We start from the raw sequence: 14,211 nt of genomic DNA on the forward strand, positions 1-14,211 counted from the left end.
CAGTTGTCATTCTTTTCCCTTTTTCAGGATGTTTCAGAAACTTTTACGACTTCCACTTTCCTTAACTATGTATGGGTAAAGGCATGTGTGATGATGATTCAAGAAAATACCTGCTATTATTTATTTATCAGTAACACAAACTGCAAATTCGTGTTGATTTGTGCAATCTGGTAACAGGTATGACTTTGTTGCTCCGAGTACCTTTTTTGAAGGTGAGTACTTGGTATACTTAGTTCGTTCATAATATGATGAGGGTGTATCTGCATTTTCATTTCCTGATGACTGTAGCACATGTTGTATTTGTCCTTAGAGAAAAAGCCATGGATGGACAGATTGCAGGTTTTGCACAAGTTGGCATCTAAGCCAGGTTCATCTGCTAAGATCTTTAAAGCTATTGCTGATCCACCAACAACCAGTTTGCAACGCCTAAAGGTAAATCCAATGCTTTGCATGTTAATTGGAAGACTTTAATTTTAAATAACTTCATTTTTGCTTCTGTGTATACATCTTGTTTGCACTAAAAAAGGCAGCAGCAAAGCCATTAAACAATGTCACATACTGCTTTTGTGACAACCATTTGGCAAATAGCCATTACCTATGTGCTTGTGTTCTTCCAGACGCAAGTATTTAAAGATAAAAAACTCTCATGTTTAACATTTAGTTTTTATCACTGAAGCGGAAGTAAGCATAATAAGAAAGCTACTGGAAGGTGTTATCACCTTTAGGTTCTCTGTCTCTTTTCTAAGCTTTCACAAACATCATAATATTGCTTTTATACTATCTTGTACTCTCTGCATCTGCTTAATGCGTTCTTTTGAAATCACTTACTTCATCAAAAAAAATAAAATATTGCTTTATAGGAATGAAATCTTCTGGGCTTCACAATGCTAACATGAATAGTAATTTATATCATTTCAAAAGCTTTGTGGGACCATAATATTTGTGTGGCTATAAAAGTTTCTCATTAAGGGTAAAGTGGGTAAAATGAAAAGTTTAAAGTTAAATTGTTTCTAAATATTGAAATGTGTCATTCTTTTTGGAACAGACTGATAAGTGATAAGGAAAGTGTGTCATTTAAATTGAAACGGAGGGAGTAGTTTTTTTTGTCACTTAGCTATAAGATAAGAGTGTTAGTCATTTGATCTTTGCCTTCTCAGTGTTTCTGTGACACTAATTGATAGGCTTCTGGAATGATGGAGTCCTGATGCAATCAGTAGGGATCAAAAGAACTGCATTTCAAGGAACCGTGCGAAACTCTCCCTTCTGTGTCTTTACTTATCCAAATGAAAGAAGACCTTTCTGTTTCTTTTATATGATAAAACCTATTTAGCTCAATTCTTGTTTGTAAGACATGATTAAGAGCGCTATTTGTGTTTTAGATGTTATAATTATAAAAAACATGAGTTAGAAAACTGATTCCTATTATTCATCATCTGGCGCATCATCAGTTAACACAACTCAGGGGTCGTTGGTTCGACGATAAGTAATGCAAGGATTAGTGGAGCATGAATTAAGTTATGTAAGGATTAGTTATGCAGGGATTAAGTTATGCATTAGTTATGCAGAGATTACTAGGCAAAGATTGATTATTTTTGGATGTTTAGTTTGCTGTATTAAAAATTAATACACATTGTATAATTTAAAATACACAATGTGTAGTAAATATCAAGGCAATTCTAGAGTAATTACATCCATCTCCTTCAACAATTGATGGCTTGTGGTGAGCCACATATCTTTTCCCATTGGAACCGATGTTTGTTATTTCTTCTCGTGTTCTGAACAATCAGTTGTCTAAAATTATCTAGAGTTTGTTTCATTTACTACACGATAGATCTTTAGTTGAGTTATATATCGAGAACTTCGAATATTGAGTTTCTTCTCCTTGGATGTTGAGCTAAAGTATGTTCATGTTGCAGTATTTCTGAGATGTTATTTATGGAAATGAGTTCAATTGTTGTGTTAGAAATCCAAAATGCATAGACAGAGAGCAGTAGTTAGAAAAAGGGAAGAGATTTTAAGCCTAAAATGAAAGGGTATTTTTGTCATTTGATATTTTAATCCATGTATTATTAATACACGTATTCTTATTCCACATTCTATCCTGTGTAAAATAATACAAAAATTTCCCCATTATTGTATATAAGTATTATTTTATAGGGATATAAAAAAGAAAAAAAACTTAATCAAATGTTGTATTTGTGCAAGATTTTATACGGAAATCAAACCAGTAACCAAACATTGTATAAGTTTTGCAAGATTTTATATGGAGATAGAAACAACAACCAAACATTGTAATAAGTTATGCTGGATTTTCTACATGTTTATACATGAAGTAATGTATAAGGAAGGCAAACCAAACAACCCCTCAGTGCTATATTAATTGTAAGAGATATTCAAAATATGGATTCATGCCAGGGCGATCGACTACGGAAGCCATTCACCTGGTGAGGAGATTGGTAGAGCAATACAGGGAGAGAAAGAAGGACGTACACATGGTGTTTTATAGACCTAGAAAAGGCGTATGATAAAATCCCGAGGGAGGTGCTGTGGAGATGTTTGGAGGTTAGCAGCGTTCCGGTAGCTTACACTAGGGTAATCAAGGACATGTATGATGGTGCTAAGACTCGAGTGAGGACAATGGGAGGTGACTCAGATCACTTCCCAGTAGTGATGGGGTTGCACCAGGGATCGACTCTTAACCCGTTTTTATTTGCTCTGGCGATGGTTGTGCTGACGCGACACATTCAAGGGGAGGTGTCATGGTGCGTGTTATTTACCGATAACATAGTGCTGATTGATGAGACGAGAAGCGGGGTTAATGCGATGCTGGAGGTCTGGAGGCAGACCTTAGAGTCTAAAGGTTTCAAGTTGAGCAGGACAAAAACGGAATACTTTGAGTGTAAGTTCAGTGACGAGACTCATGAAGCGGACATGGATGTGAAGCTTGATACCCAAGTCATCCCGAGGAGGGGTAGTTTCAAGTATCTCGGGTCTATAATCTAAGGTAACGGGGAGATTGATGATGAGGTCTCCCACCGTATCGGTGCGGGGGGATGAAATGGAGGCTCGCATCCAGTGTTTTGTGTGATAAGAGACTTAACGCTAAGTTCTACAGAGTGGTGGTTAGACCTACTATGTTGTATGGGGCTGATTGTTAGCCAGTCAAGAACTCCCATGTTCAGAGGATGAAAGTAGCAGAAATGAGTAGGGGTGGGCATAATACCAGCCGAACCGAAAAAATCGCCCGAACCGTGAATTTTGGTTTTTCGGTTTCGGTTTAATCGGTTATTCGGTCGGTGCACGGTTTTTAAATTATTAAATTTTGATTTTTCGGTGTGGTTTACGGTTTTGGTGTTTCGGTTTTCGGTTAAACCGAAAAACCGAATATGCCTTCTGTTAATGCTCCTTCCACTGTGGGTTTACCTTCTGATGAAATATGGGCAGATCCTTGCTTCATGTTTGCAGTCAAGACTCTTACTGGTGAAATACTTATGCTCTCAGAATATAGTACAGCAGCAATGCACTTCATCACAATTCCAAGGAAATAATGGCTTAGTATTACCAAACATTAGATTTGAAGAGTTTGGCAAGTTCAATCTTTCACATTTTGGGACACCAGAAAAGGCTTTGTACAAGCATCAGCCTGCAGTAGCAGCCACCAACGCCTATCAAAATTGTTGGTTTACTAAATTTGGTCCTCGTCGGCCTTCACCACTTTGCTGAGATAGACTATTATAGATTGTAACCTAGCTTAGGAAGTTCAACCTAGCTTGTAGTAGTATTGTAATTTGTAACACAGTGCCTAAGTTAGCATCAGGGTCTTCCACTGTGAACTCAAAGTTTTAAGGCAGCTAGAGCTGCAGTAAAAACTATGATGTAAAAAAATTATTCACGGCCGGACTGCCTGTTTCTTGTGTATTTTTCTTGATTGGGAACACGTATCGCTAGTTCGAGCAGCTGTTTTTGTCCATTTTCACTAAAAGCAGCCATATCCTTGTGCCTCAAATTTTTTGGTCAAGGATGCATGTTGTTCATGTTTGGATGCTGCTAGAAGTTACAATGTTACATCCATAAAACGTTATGCCCAGTGGCTCAAGATGCAAAAAACCACTGGACTGGAAGTTTATGACCACTGGAAGTAAATCCAAGATATAAAAATCTTGAACCGTTAATAACCGAAAAACTAAACCGGAAATAACCGAATCGAACTTTGAAAAAACCGCACCGAACCATAAATACTTTGGTTTGATTTGGTTATTAATATTACAAAACCGAAAATCGATAAACCGAACCGTACTTTCATAATAACCGACCGAACCGATCGACGCCCACCCCTAGAAATGTGGATGCTGGGATGGATGTGTGGGCATACCAGGAGAGATAAGATTAGGAACGAAGTTATTTGGGACAAAGTGGGAGTGGCCCCCGTGGAGGACAAGATGCGGGAGTTAAGGCTGAGATGGTTAGGGCACGTGCAAAGGAGGAGCACGGATGCTCATGTTAGGAGGTGTGAGAGGCTGGCCGTGGCGGGGCTGAGAAGGGGTAGAGGAAGACCAAAGAAGTATTGGGGAGAGGTGATTATGCAGGATATGGCGCTACTTCAACTCACTGAGGACATGACCCAGGATAGAAGGGTGTGGATGTCGAAGATTAGGATAGTTGGCTAGTAGGTAGTCGAGAGTTCCCCGTTCTTTTTAGTAGTATTAGTAGCTCCCTTGTTTTTTTTTTGTATTCTTTGACCCCTAGTATTTGCTTATTGTTTCGTTCGCTCTGTGTATCGTATTTTCCAGTTTGTTAGTATTTGATGCTATTTTATCTTTTACATGTTGTTGTTCTTCTTAAATCAATGATGTAACGAGGGCTTTCTATGATTGCAGGGATTAACAACTGGTGGGCTTCCAACTTTTGTTGATGTCGGTAATAGCTTTGGTGCACCAGCTATAGTTGAAGATAATTTGATATATCAGGTAAGAAAGATAATGTTTTCCTATAAATCAATGTTTTCTTGGAAGGTTAAACCATTTAATAGTTATGCTAATTACCTTCCTCGTTGTTCCTAAAACCTACTTGTAGATGGCTAAGAATGGCAAGCGAGTTGTGATGATGGGGGACGACACATGGGTTCAACTGTTTCCTCATCATTTTAATATATCTCATCCATTCCCTTCATTTAATGTTAAAGACCTTGACACGGTATTTATTTTGCTATCACTGTTGAAGATATAAGTTTCTTTTTCTCGAGAAATGTTTACTGAGAATTGATATTGTTTAAATGACTTGAGTATAGTGTCTTCTGCTCAACAATTATTTTTCTTGCTGAATTTCCATGTTGTTTCGTTACCAGGTAGATAATGGCTGCATTGAACACTTGTTTCCTTACTTGTATAAAGAAGATTGGGATGTACTTATAGCACATTTTCTTGGTGTGGTACGTTTTATGTTGCATTAATCCTTTAGAATGGAAATATTCACTTGCTCACTGATTAGTATATTTTGAACCAATGTGTTTCATTTTCTATGTCAACTATTATTGAAAGATGCACTTGTTTGGATTCTTTGTCCGTATTAGTGTATCATTGACAAAACTAGAATGCATTAGAGAGCTTTGGAGCCCTGAACTGTAAATTGCTAGATAATTAGATTGCAGGTCAAGGCGAGTAATCCCTTTGCTGGACTTGTCCCGTTCTATTTTTTGTTTGTTTTTGTGTGTGTGTTAATCAGAACAATCTAAAGTGATATTCAATTTGAAGAAGGAAAAAAGGGATGTCGTTGGTTAAGGTAGTGTTTGGGAATTTCAAACTGTAAAGCAGGAGCAAATTAGTTTGAACTATGTTTTATTAGATTGGATCAAGAGCTAAACAAGAGATCCAGCATCTTGGGAAGGTTCTTTAGAATTCTGAAAAATCATAACAATTGTGTACACAACAGAACTTATTGGAGCTTGTGAGAAGGCACGGGAGAAAATATGTTATTGATATTAGATGAATAATACAATACAAGAGGTCCTTATTTATAGCTATACTATACAAGGACATACTACTCTTCTACCAATGTGGGACAATACTACATTATATACATGCTGTAAACTAACACTCCCCCTCAAGCAGGTGAATACAAATCATATGTACCGAGCTTGTTACATATATAACCAATACGAGGACCAGTGAGGGACTTGGTGAAAATATCTGCAAGTTGATCATTCGACCTCACAAACTTTGTAGCAATCTCTCCTGAAAGTATCTTTTCTCTGACGAAGTGACAATCAATCTCAATGTGTTTAGTTCTCTCATGGAAAACCGGATTTGATGCAATATGAAGGGCAACTTGATTATCGCACACAAGTTCCATCCGACTGATTTCACCAAATTTCAAACTCCTTGAGCAATTGTTTGGTCCAGACTAGCTCACATGTTGCCATAGCCATTGCTCGATATTCTGCTTCTGCACTAGACCGAGCAACTACATTCTGTTTCTTGCTCTTCCAGGACACCAAATTTTCTCCTACTAAAACACAATATCCAGACGTAGAACGTTTGTCAGAAGGTGATCCTGCCCAATCAGCATCTGAGTATCCAATGATCTGCTCATGACCTCGATCCTCAAAGAGTAACTCTTTGCCTGGAGCCGATTTTATATATCGAATAATGCGGACAACTGCATCCCAATGACTATCACATGGAGAATTCATAAACTGACTTACAACACTCACAGGATAAGAAATGTCGGGTCTAGTCACTGTGAGATAATTTAATTTTCCAATCAGCCGCCTATAGCTTGCAGGATCGCTAAGCGGCTCCCCCTGTCCTGGCATAAGTTTAGAATTCGGATCCATCAGAGTGTCAACAGGTCTGCAACCTAACATCCCCGTCTCCTCAAGAATGTCTAAAGCATATTTTCTTTGAGAAATAACAATACCTGAGCTAGACTGGGCAACTCAATACCTAGTAAGTACTTCAATCTGCCTAGATCCTTAGTTTGGAAGTGCTGGAAGAGATGCTGCTTCAGATTGGTAATACCATCCTGATCATTGCCAGTAATAACAATATCATCAACATAGACTACCAGATAAATACAGAGACTTGAAGCAGAGTGCCGATAAAACACAGAGTGATCAGCTTCACTACGAATCATGCCAAACTCCTGGATAACCGTGCTGAACTTACCAAACCAGGCTCGAGGAGACTGCTTTAGACCATAAAGTGACCGACACAAGCGACATACAAGGTCACGAGACTCCCCCTGAGCAACAAAACCAGGTGGTTGCTCCATATAAACCTCATCCTCAAGATCACCGTGAAGAAAGGCATTTTTAATGTCCAGCTGATAGAGGGGCCAATGACGAACCGCAGCCATGGATAGAAAAAGGCGGACTGAAGCCACTTTAGCCACGGGAGAGAAGGTATCACTGTAATCGAGCCCAAATATCTGAGTATATCCTTTGGCAACAAGACGGGCCTTAAGTCGATCAATCTGTCTATCGGGACCAACTTTGACTGCATAAACCCAACGACAACCAACAATAGATTTACCTGAGGGAAGAGGAACAAGCTCCCAAGTACCACTTGTATGTAAAGCAGACATCTCGTCACTCATAGCCTGTCGCCATCCTGGATGAGACAACGCTTCACCTGTAGACTTAGGGATGGAAACCAAGGACAAAGAAGATATAAAAGCATAATGGGGAGATGACAGACGATGATAGCTCAAACCGACATAATGAGGATTAGGGTTAAGTGTGGTCCGTATACCTTTCCGAAGTGCAATCGGTGTACTAGGAGCAGGGTCCGCAGCAGGAGCAGGGTCAGGTGCAGGACGAGAACCAGTTGGGCCTGATGGAAGACGCAAACGACGATGATAAGTCACGAGTGGTGTTCCTGTGGCTGGGGAACTAGGGGAACAACACTAGACTCCTCAACGGTTGGTATGGATGAAACCTCTGTGGTCGAAGGTGGAGGAGGAGCTATAGTAAACTCCTCAAAGGTTGGTATAGGTAAGACCTCAGATATATCATGGTGGTCAGCAGAGGTAAAGAAAGGTTTAGACTCAAAAAATGTGACGTTAGCTGACATAAGGTACCTACGAAGATCTGGAGAATAACAACGATATCCCTTCTGAACACGAGAATAACCAAGGAAGACACACTTGAGAGCACGATGAGCTAACTTATCTTTCTCAGGGACTAAGTTATGAACAAAACACGTGCTCCCAAAAACACGAGGTGGAAGAGAGTATAAGGGTGACTGGGGAAACAATACTGAATGCGGAATCTGATTCTTGATGGGAGATGAAGGCATCCGATTAATCAAATAACAAGCTGTGAGAACTGCATCGCCCCAAAAACGCAACGGAACACGAGATTCAATTAGAAGTGTGCGAGCAGTCTCAATAAGGTGCCTATTCTTTCTCTCAGCAACCCCATTTTGCTGAGGGGTATAAGGACAAGATGTCTGATGAATAATTTCCTGAGAAGTCATAAACTGCTGAAATTGAGAAGATAAATATTCTAAGGCATTATCACTGCGAAAAATGCGAATAGAAACACCAAATTGGTTTTTGATTTCAGCACAGAAACTTTGGAATATAGAAAATAACTCAGAACGATCTTTCATTAAGAAAAGCCAAGTACATCTTGAATAATCATCAATGAAACTGACAAAATAACGAAATCCCAAGGATGAACTGACTCTACTAGGACCCCATATATCAGAATGAACTAAGGAGAAGACAGACTCTGCATGACTCTCAACACTACGCGAAAAGGAGGCTCGGGTATGTTTCCCAAGTTGACACGACTCACAATCTAATGTAGACAAACTAGATAAACTAGGCACCATCTTCTGAAGTTTGGATAAACTCGGATGTCCTAAACGTCTGTGGATTAGATCTGGAGGATCTGTAACTAGACATGTTGTGGAAGGACTGAGTGAGTTAAGGTAGTAAAGGCCTTCTGATTCACGTCCTGTACCAATTGTCTGTCCCGTACTGCGGTCCTGCATAATAAAAGAATCGTCAATAAAATATATACCACAATGGAGGGCACGAGTCAAACGACTAACATATGCAAGACTAAAAGGACAGCCAGGGACATAAAGAACGGAATCTAGGGTGATAGAAGACAAGGGATTAGCTTGTCCAACTCCTTTTGCCTTAGTTTGACATCCATTGGCTAAAGTAACAGTGGGAAGAGACTGTGAATATACAATATTTGACAAAAGTGATATATTACCAGAGATGTGATCAGAAGCGCCGGAGTCCATGACCCATGGGCCAAGAGTGCTAGACTGGAAAACACAAGCAAAAGAATTACCAGAAACAGAAGTATCAGTCTGAGCAACTGAGGCTACTTGTGGAGATGTCTGCTTACTTGCTCGATACTGAAGGAGCTCATTATATTCTTCTTTAGATAAAGAAAATCCTTGGTTACCTGGAGTCTCGGTCTGAGCAATGTAAGCATTTTTGGGTGGACGACCATGTAAGGAATAGCACATTTCACGAGTGTGTCCAAGTTTGTGACAATAAGAACACTTGGGTCTAGATCTTCCAAAACGACCTCCTCCTCGTCTATGCTCCACAGTTTGAGATGCCCGAACATCCATTGTCTGGGATGCAAGAACAGAGGAATCAAGTATCTGTGATGAGATCACTGGTGGACTTGGTGCTGTAGCAAGGCGGAGTAATCGAGAGAATAATTCATCAACTGTCGGGACAGACGGACTAGCCAAAATCTGGTCGCGTACTGAATCAAGATCATTAGGAAGTCCAGCGAGGGTAAGAACGAGAAACATCTTCTGTCGCTGCTATTGTTGTTTTTCCACACTAACAGAAACTGGCATCAACTTCTCAAATTCCTCCATGACTGCATGTACTTGACCCAAGTAAGTAGACATATCCAATTCCTGCTTCTTTAAGTTTGTCATCCGTGATATCACATCATAGAAGCGAGATATGTCATTAGTGTATAAGGTGCGTGCCTTTGCCCAAACCAAATAACATGTCTGGAATGGACGAAACAAGGGCATCAACTTGGAATCAATAGATCGCCACAAGATGCTACATAACTGAGCATCGATTTTTGCCCAAAGTGCTATTGCCTTTTCATCTCCATCGCTAGACTGTTTGATTAGATGATCTTGAACACCTTGACCTCTACACCATAACTCGACAGATGAAACCCAAGCTAAGTAGTTTGAACCTCCCATTAAAGGTTCCGAGGTAATAATAGCACTAGAGCTTCCAGAGCTCATGTTTCTAGACCCAAAAGCATCAAATCCCAAAAACATTGTTGCAAATTATTACCAAATAGGAGAAAGAATCAACTGTAATCCACTGAAACAGTGTACGGAAACAAAGAAACAGAATACTGAAAAACTGTAGCTGCCGGAATAGTACTGTAGCTGCCGGAAAAAACTCAAAGTTGTCGGAATGAAATGAAAACAGTAGGGGTAGGATCGGAATTACCAGGCGACCCAACTCTTCTGAAGGAAGATTTTCAAAAAATGGCCGGAAGTGGTCGTACGCGCCGGCGCGTGAGCTTCTGGTGGCGCGTGAGTAGGTTGCTGCCGGAGTTTTTCACTGGGGTTTGGTCGCCGGACAGTGACGACTCTCGTGGTAGTGTTGGATTTTGCACAACACTGACAGAAATGAAGCAGATAGAAAATAGCCTTAAAAAATACTGATTTCTCTTTCCCGGAATCGCTGGAATTTATGCACAGCGATTTCTCTTTCCCGAAATCGCTGGAATTTATGCACAGCGATAAGTCTCTCACAATTGCTCTGATACCATGTGAGAAGGCACGGGAGAAAATATGTTATTGATATTAGATGAATAATACAATACAAGAGGTCCTTATTTATAGCTATACTATACAATGACATACTACTCTTCTACCAATGTGGGACAATACTACATTATATACATGCTGTAAACTAACAGAGCTAATTAGTAGAAACGTACAGAACTGTTGATATGAAAATTGATGTCATATACTGGAGCTCTGCTTAAAAGGTTGATAACCGAATGGAATATTCTGAAGATTAATTTCTTCATTTACTCATTCTATGGCTATGCCGAGGGTCTATCGGAAACAGTCTCTCTGCCCTTCCAGGGTAGGGTAAGGCTGCGTACATCCTATCCTCCTCAGACCCCACTTGTGGGATTATACTATGTGGTTGTTGTTGTTTGTACTCATTCTATGGCTATCTTTTTTGTTTCCTGCAATGCTTGCCTAATATTTTATCATAGCTGTGTGCTTGTACACTTTTCGCTGTTGTTTATATTTTCATAATGATAGATATTCCTCAGAAGTTAGTCCTCTATCTTATCCAGATAATCAAGTTAGTTGACTGTTGTATTTGTTTAAATCTCTAGGATCATGCTGGACATATATTTGGTGTTGATTCTACTGAAATGATAGAAAAATTGGATCAGTACAATGGGATTTTGGAGGTAATATTTCTGAACTTAGCATTGTCCACGTTAAAAATGCCATTTTAATATAAGGAGAGAAAAGTGGAAAATCTCAATAAAAATTGTAGGTCGAAAGAAAATGCTACTTCACCTATTCTTCTGCATATTAACATCCTTAAAGCCTTTATTTATTTTTCTTATTAGAAAATCATGATTGCCTTTCAACCATCGCTGGTGATAGGAACTTGTTTTCTGTTTCAACTTCTCATTGATTGCTTTCTACTGGTTGTATATCCCATGATTTCTAGGACGGCTGAGTTAGCCCCAAAAATAAAAGCCTTTATGGTTCATGCCTACATGGTTGGTGAACACTGATGGCTGATATAAACAGCTCCTCCTCTAGATGGCGTATAGTGTGGAAAAGCCTAAGTGAATATCATGCTAATTCATTTGCCAGAAGATTGTGCTGCTGGTTGTTAAATGTCATTGGAGAATATTGCTTTCTTAGGGTTTTAAATGATTTTATACAGATTTCAAGGTTTTGATGGCAGTAAAGCTACTGAAGAGGGTTATGTTTGCTATACTATAGAGCAATAAATATAAAGTTCTAACAGAATTTCCAAATATATTTAGCTTTTTAGCCTTGGTTTGTGTGTTTGAGACAAATTATTTTTCTTTGGTTCTACTTTGTTAAAGCTGCTGAAATATCTCTGGTTTTTTATATAGTCATGGCAGCCTCTTTTGTTGGAGAAATCTTGTCTTCAAAAGACTCATCTTTTGTCTGCTTCGCTTAATAAAAAGCTCATCTGTCTATTGCAAATTGCTTGTTGGGGACACATCTTCTAGGATGAATTTACTTAAAAAATAAAAGCTCGCGAATGTGGATATAGACATAGTATTTTTACCGGTCCAAAAGTTTGATTTGCTTAGGCATGAGATATAAGACTTCACTCTGATATATGTTATTGTTAATTTAATGTTGGATATTTCATGGACTTATGCATTATTGAAGGCTTAATAAATTGCACCGCCTGCCCACCTGACTCCCACCTTCCACCCCCACCCTCCACTCCTTGTTTTCTATAGAGTGGTAATTGATTTGCCGCTGACTCCAGAAAGCTGTTGATGTCCTGGAAAGCCAAAGTGGACCTGGAGGGTTACATGAAAATACTTTGCTTCTTGTGATGGGTGATCATGGGCAAACCATCAATGGTGATCATGGTGGAGGTGCTCCAGAGGAGGTAACATATCTTCCAAGTTTCCTAAAGACGATAAAGTGTGGTGACCTTGTTATGCTGAAGAATATGTTATGCAGGTTGAAACGTCATTATTTGCTTTAAGTTTGCAAAAGCATCCATCTTCATTACCATCTGAAACTGATAGCTCGTCTTGTCGACTTGACATGGTATGATATACTTTCAGTACAAATTATATGCTCTCTTTGGCTTATGTAACTTTTGTTTTCCCTGAGATTGATATATTGTACACTGGATTATTATTTCCCCCCCACTTTTTTCTACCTAAATCTAGTATGAGAATACATGGTAATATCCCTTGGTCTTTCATTTGATTGTTATATTAAAATCTTTGCTTACCGTCCTTCCAATATTTTCCTTTGAGGTTTTACTAAAAGTGAAGTTAATTGAAGGTTATCACAAAAAGAGTTAACTGGAGTAACGCGTATATGCATGTGGAACTTATCCAAAAAAGAAAAAGAAAGAAAGAAAGAAAAGATTATAGGCTTGTGGAATCTGTTACATTTACTACCTCTTTTACTTATTAGTCCAAGTCTTTTGGTGGATTTGGGCTTTAAATACTGTCACTTGCTTTACATCGTTGTAGCTTTTCTAACTAGTGAAGATTTTGGGAAGGGAAAATAAATTACAATCATTTTACAATCAATTACAATCAATCAAAATAAAATCAAAAGTCATCAACACTCCCCATGATGTTGGTGCAATGATGTTGCACATGTCCAACTTGCAAATTAATGTATGAAAAGTCCGTTTGTTGAGACCCTTGGTAAACGCATCAGCTAGCTGCTTTTCTGATCACACATGAAACAAGCTCAAGAGACCACTCTAACTTTTTCTTTGATATAGTGTCGACATGCTTTGTTCGGTCATGCTAGACTGGATTATGAGCTATGCTGATGAAAGCCTTGTCACATATAAGGAAAGTTTTTGCTTTGTAGACGGTCTCAATTCTTCTAATAATTTTAGTAATCAAAGAAGTTCACAGATTTCCTGGGCCATAGCTCTTTATTCTGGTTCCGCACTTGATGTAGCTAAATTCCCTCCTACAAGTGTACAATAACCGGATGTAGATCTTCTATCATCTAAAGATCCAACCCACTCCTCATATGTATAGGCTTCTACCTGAAGGTAGATCATGTTTGGAGAAAATCAGACCTTTGCCTGGAGCAGACTTCAGATACCGCAAAATGTGAAAGCAACTTGCATATGAGGATCTCGGGGATTATGCATTTTTAGACTTACCAAGCTGACTGAATAGGCTATGTCAGGTCTAGTATGAGAGATAAATGAGTCTTCCAACCAACCTCTGTTATCTCTTCTTATCAACTGGCTCTTCAACTCCTGTTTGTAACTTGTGATTACTTTCAGTGGGCGATTCTGCTAGTTTGCAACCTGTCATACTGGTTTCTTTTAAGAGATCCAAAATATACTTTCTTTGAGAAATAAAAATTCCTTCTGAGCCGAGGGTCTACCAGAAACAACCTCTCTATCTTCTCAAAGTAGGGGTTAGGTCCGCATATGCACTATCCTTCCCATACTTACGTGTGG

At 39.1% G+C, this 14,211-nt stretch overlaps 1 protein-coding gene across 5 annotated transcripts in view; it reads left to right on the plus strand.

The window, feature by feature from the left end:
* LOC104084645 (uncharacterized) overlaps positions 1 to 14,211 on the plus strand; it is a 39,454-nt gene that overhangs the window by 1,014 nt on the left and 24,229 nt on the right. For 2 of the 5 annotated variants that reach the window (XM_033653022.2, XM_009588559.4), the window contains exons 3-10: positions 178 to 212; positions 311 to 432; positions 4,878 to 4,967; positions 5,074 to 5,193; positions 5,345 to 5,428; positions 11,369 to 11,446; positions 12,523 to 12,648; positions 12,723 to 12,812. In XM_033653022.2, coding sequence (XP_033508913.1) covers positions 178 to 212; positions 311 to 432; positions 4,878 to 4,967; positions 5,074 to 5,193; positions 5,345 to 5,428; positions 11,369 to 11,446; positions 12,523 to 12,648; positions 12,723 to 12,812 — 745 coding nt within the window. Of the gene's footprint in view, positions 1 to 177; positions 213 to 308; positions 433 to 1,157; positions 1,247 to 4,877; positions 4,968 to 5,073; positions 5,194 to 5,344; positions 5,429 to 11,368; positions 11,447 to 12,522; positions 12,649 to 12,722; positions 12,813 to 14,211 lie in introns of those variants that run through there. The other 3 variants (XM_033653024.2, XM_033653025.2, XM_033653023.2) reach the window with 3 other exon arrangements.

This window comes from Nicotiana tomentosiformis, chromosome 7, assembly GCF_000390325.3.
Source record: "Nicotiana tomentosiformis chromosome 7, ASM39032v3, whole genome shotgun sequence".
Taxonomy (NCBI): domain Eukaryota; kingdom Viridiplantae; phylum Streptophyta; class Magnoliopsida; order Solanales; family Solanaceae; genus Nicotiana; species Nicotiana tomentosiformis.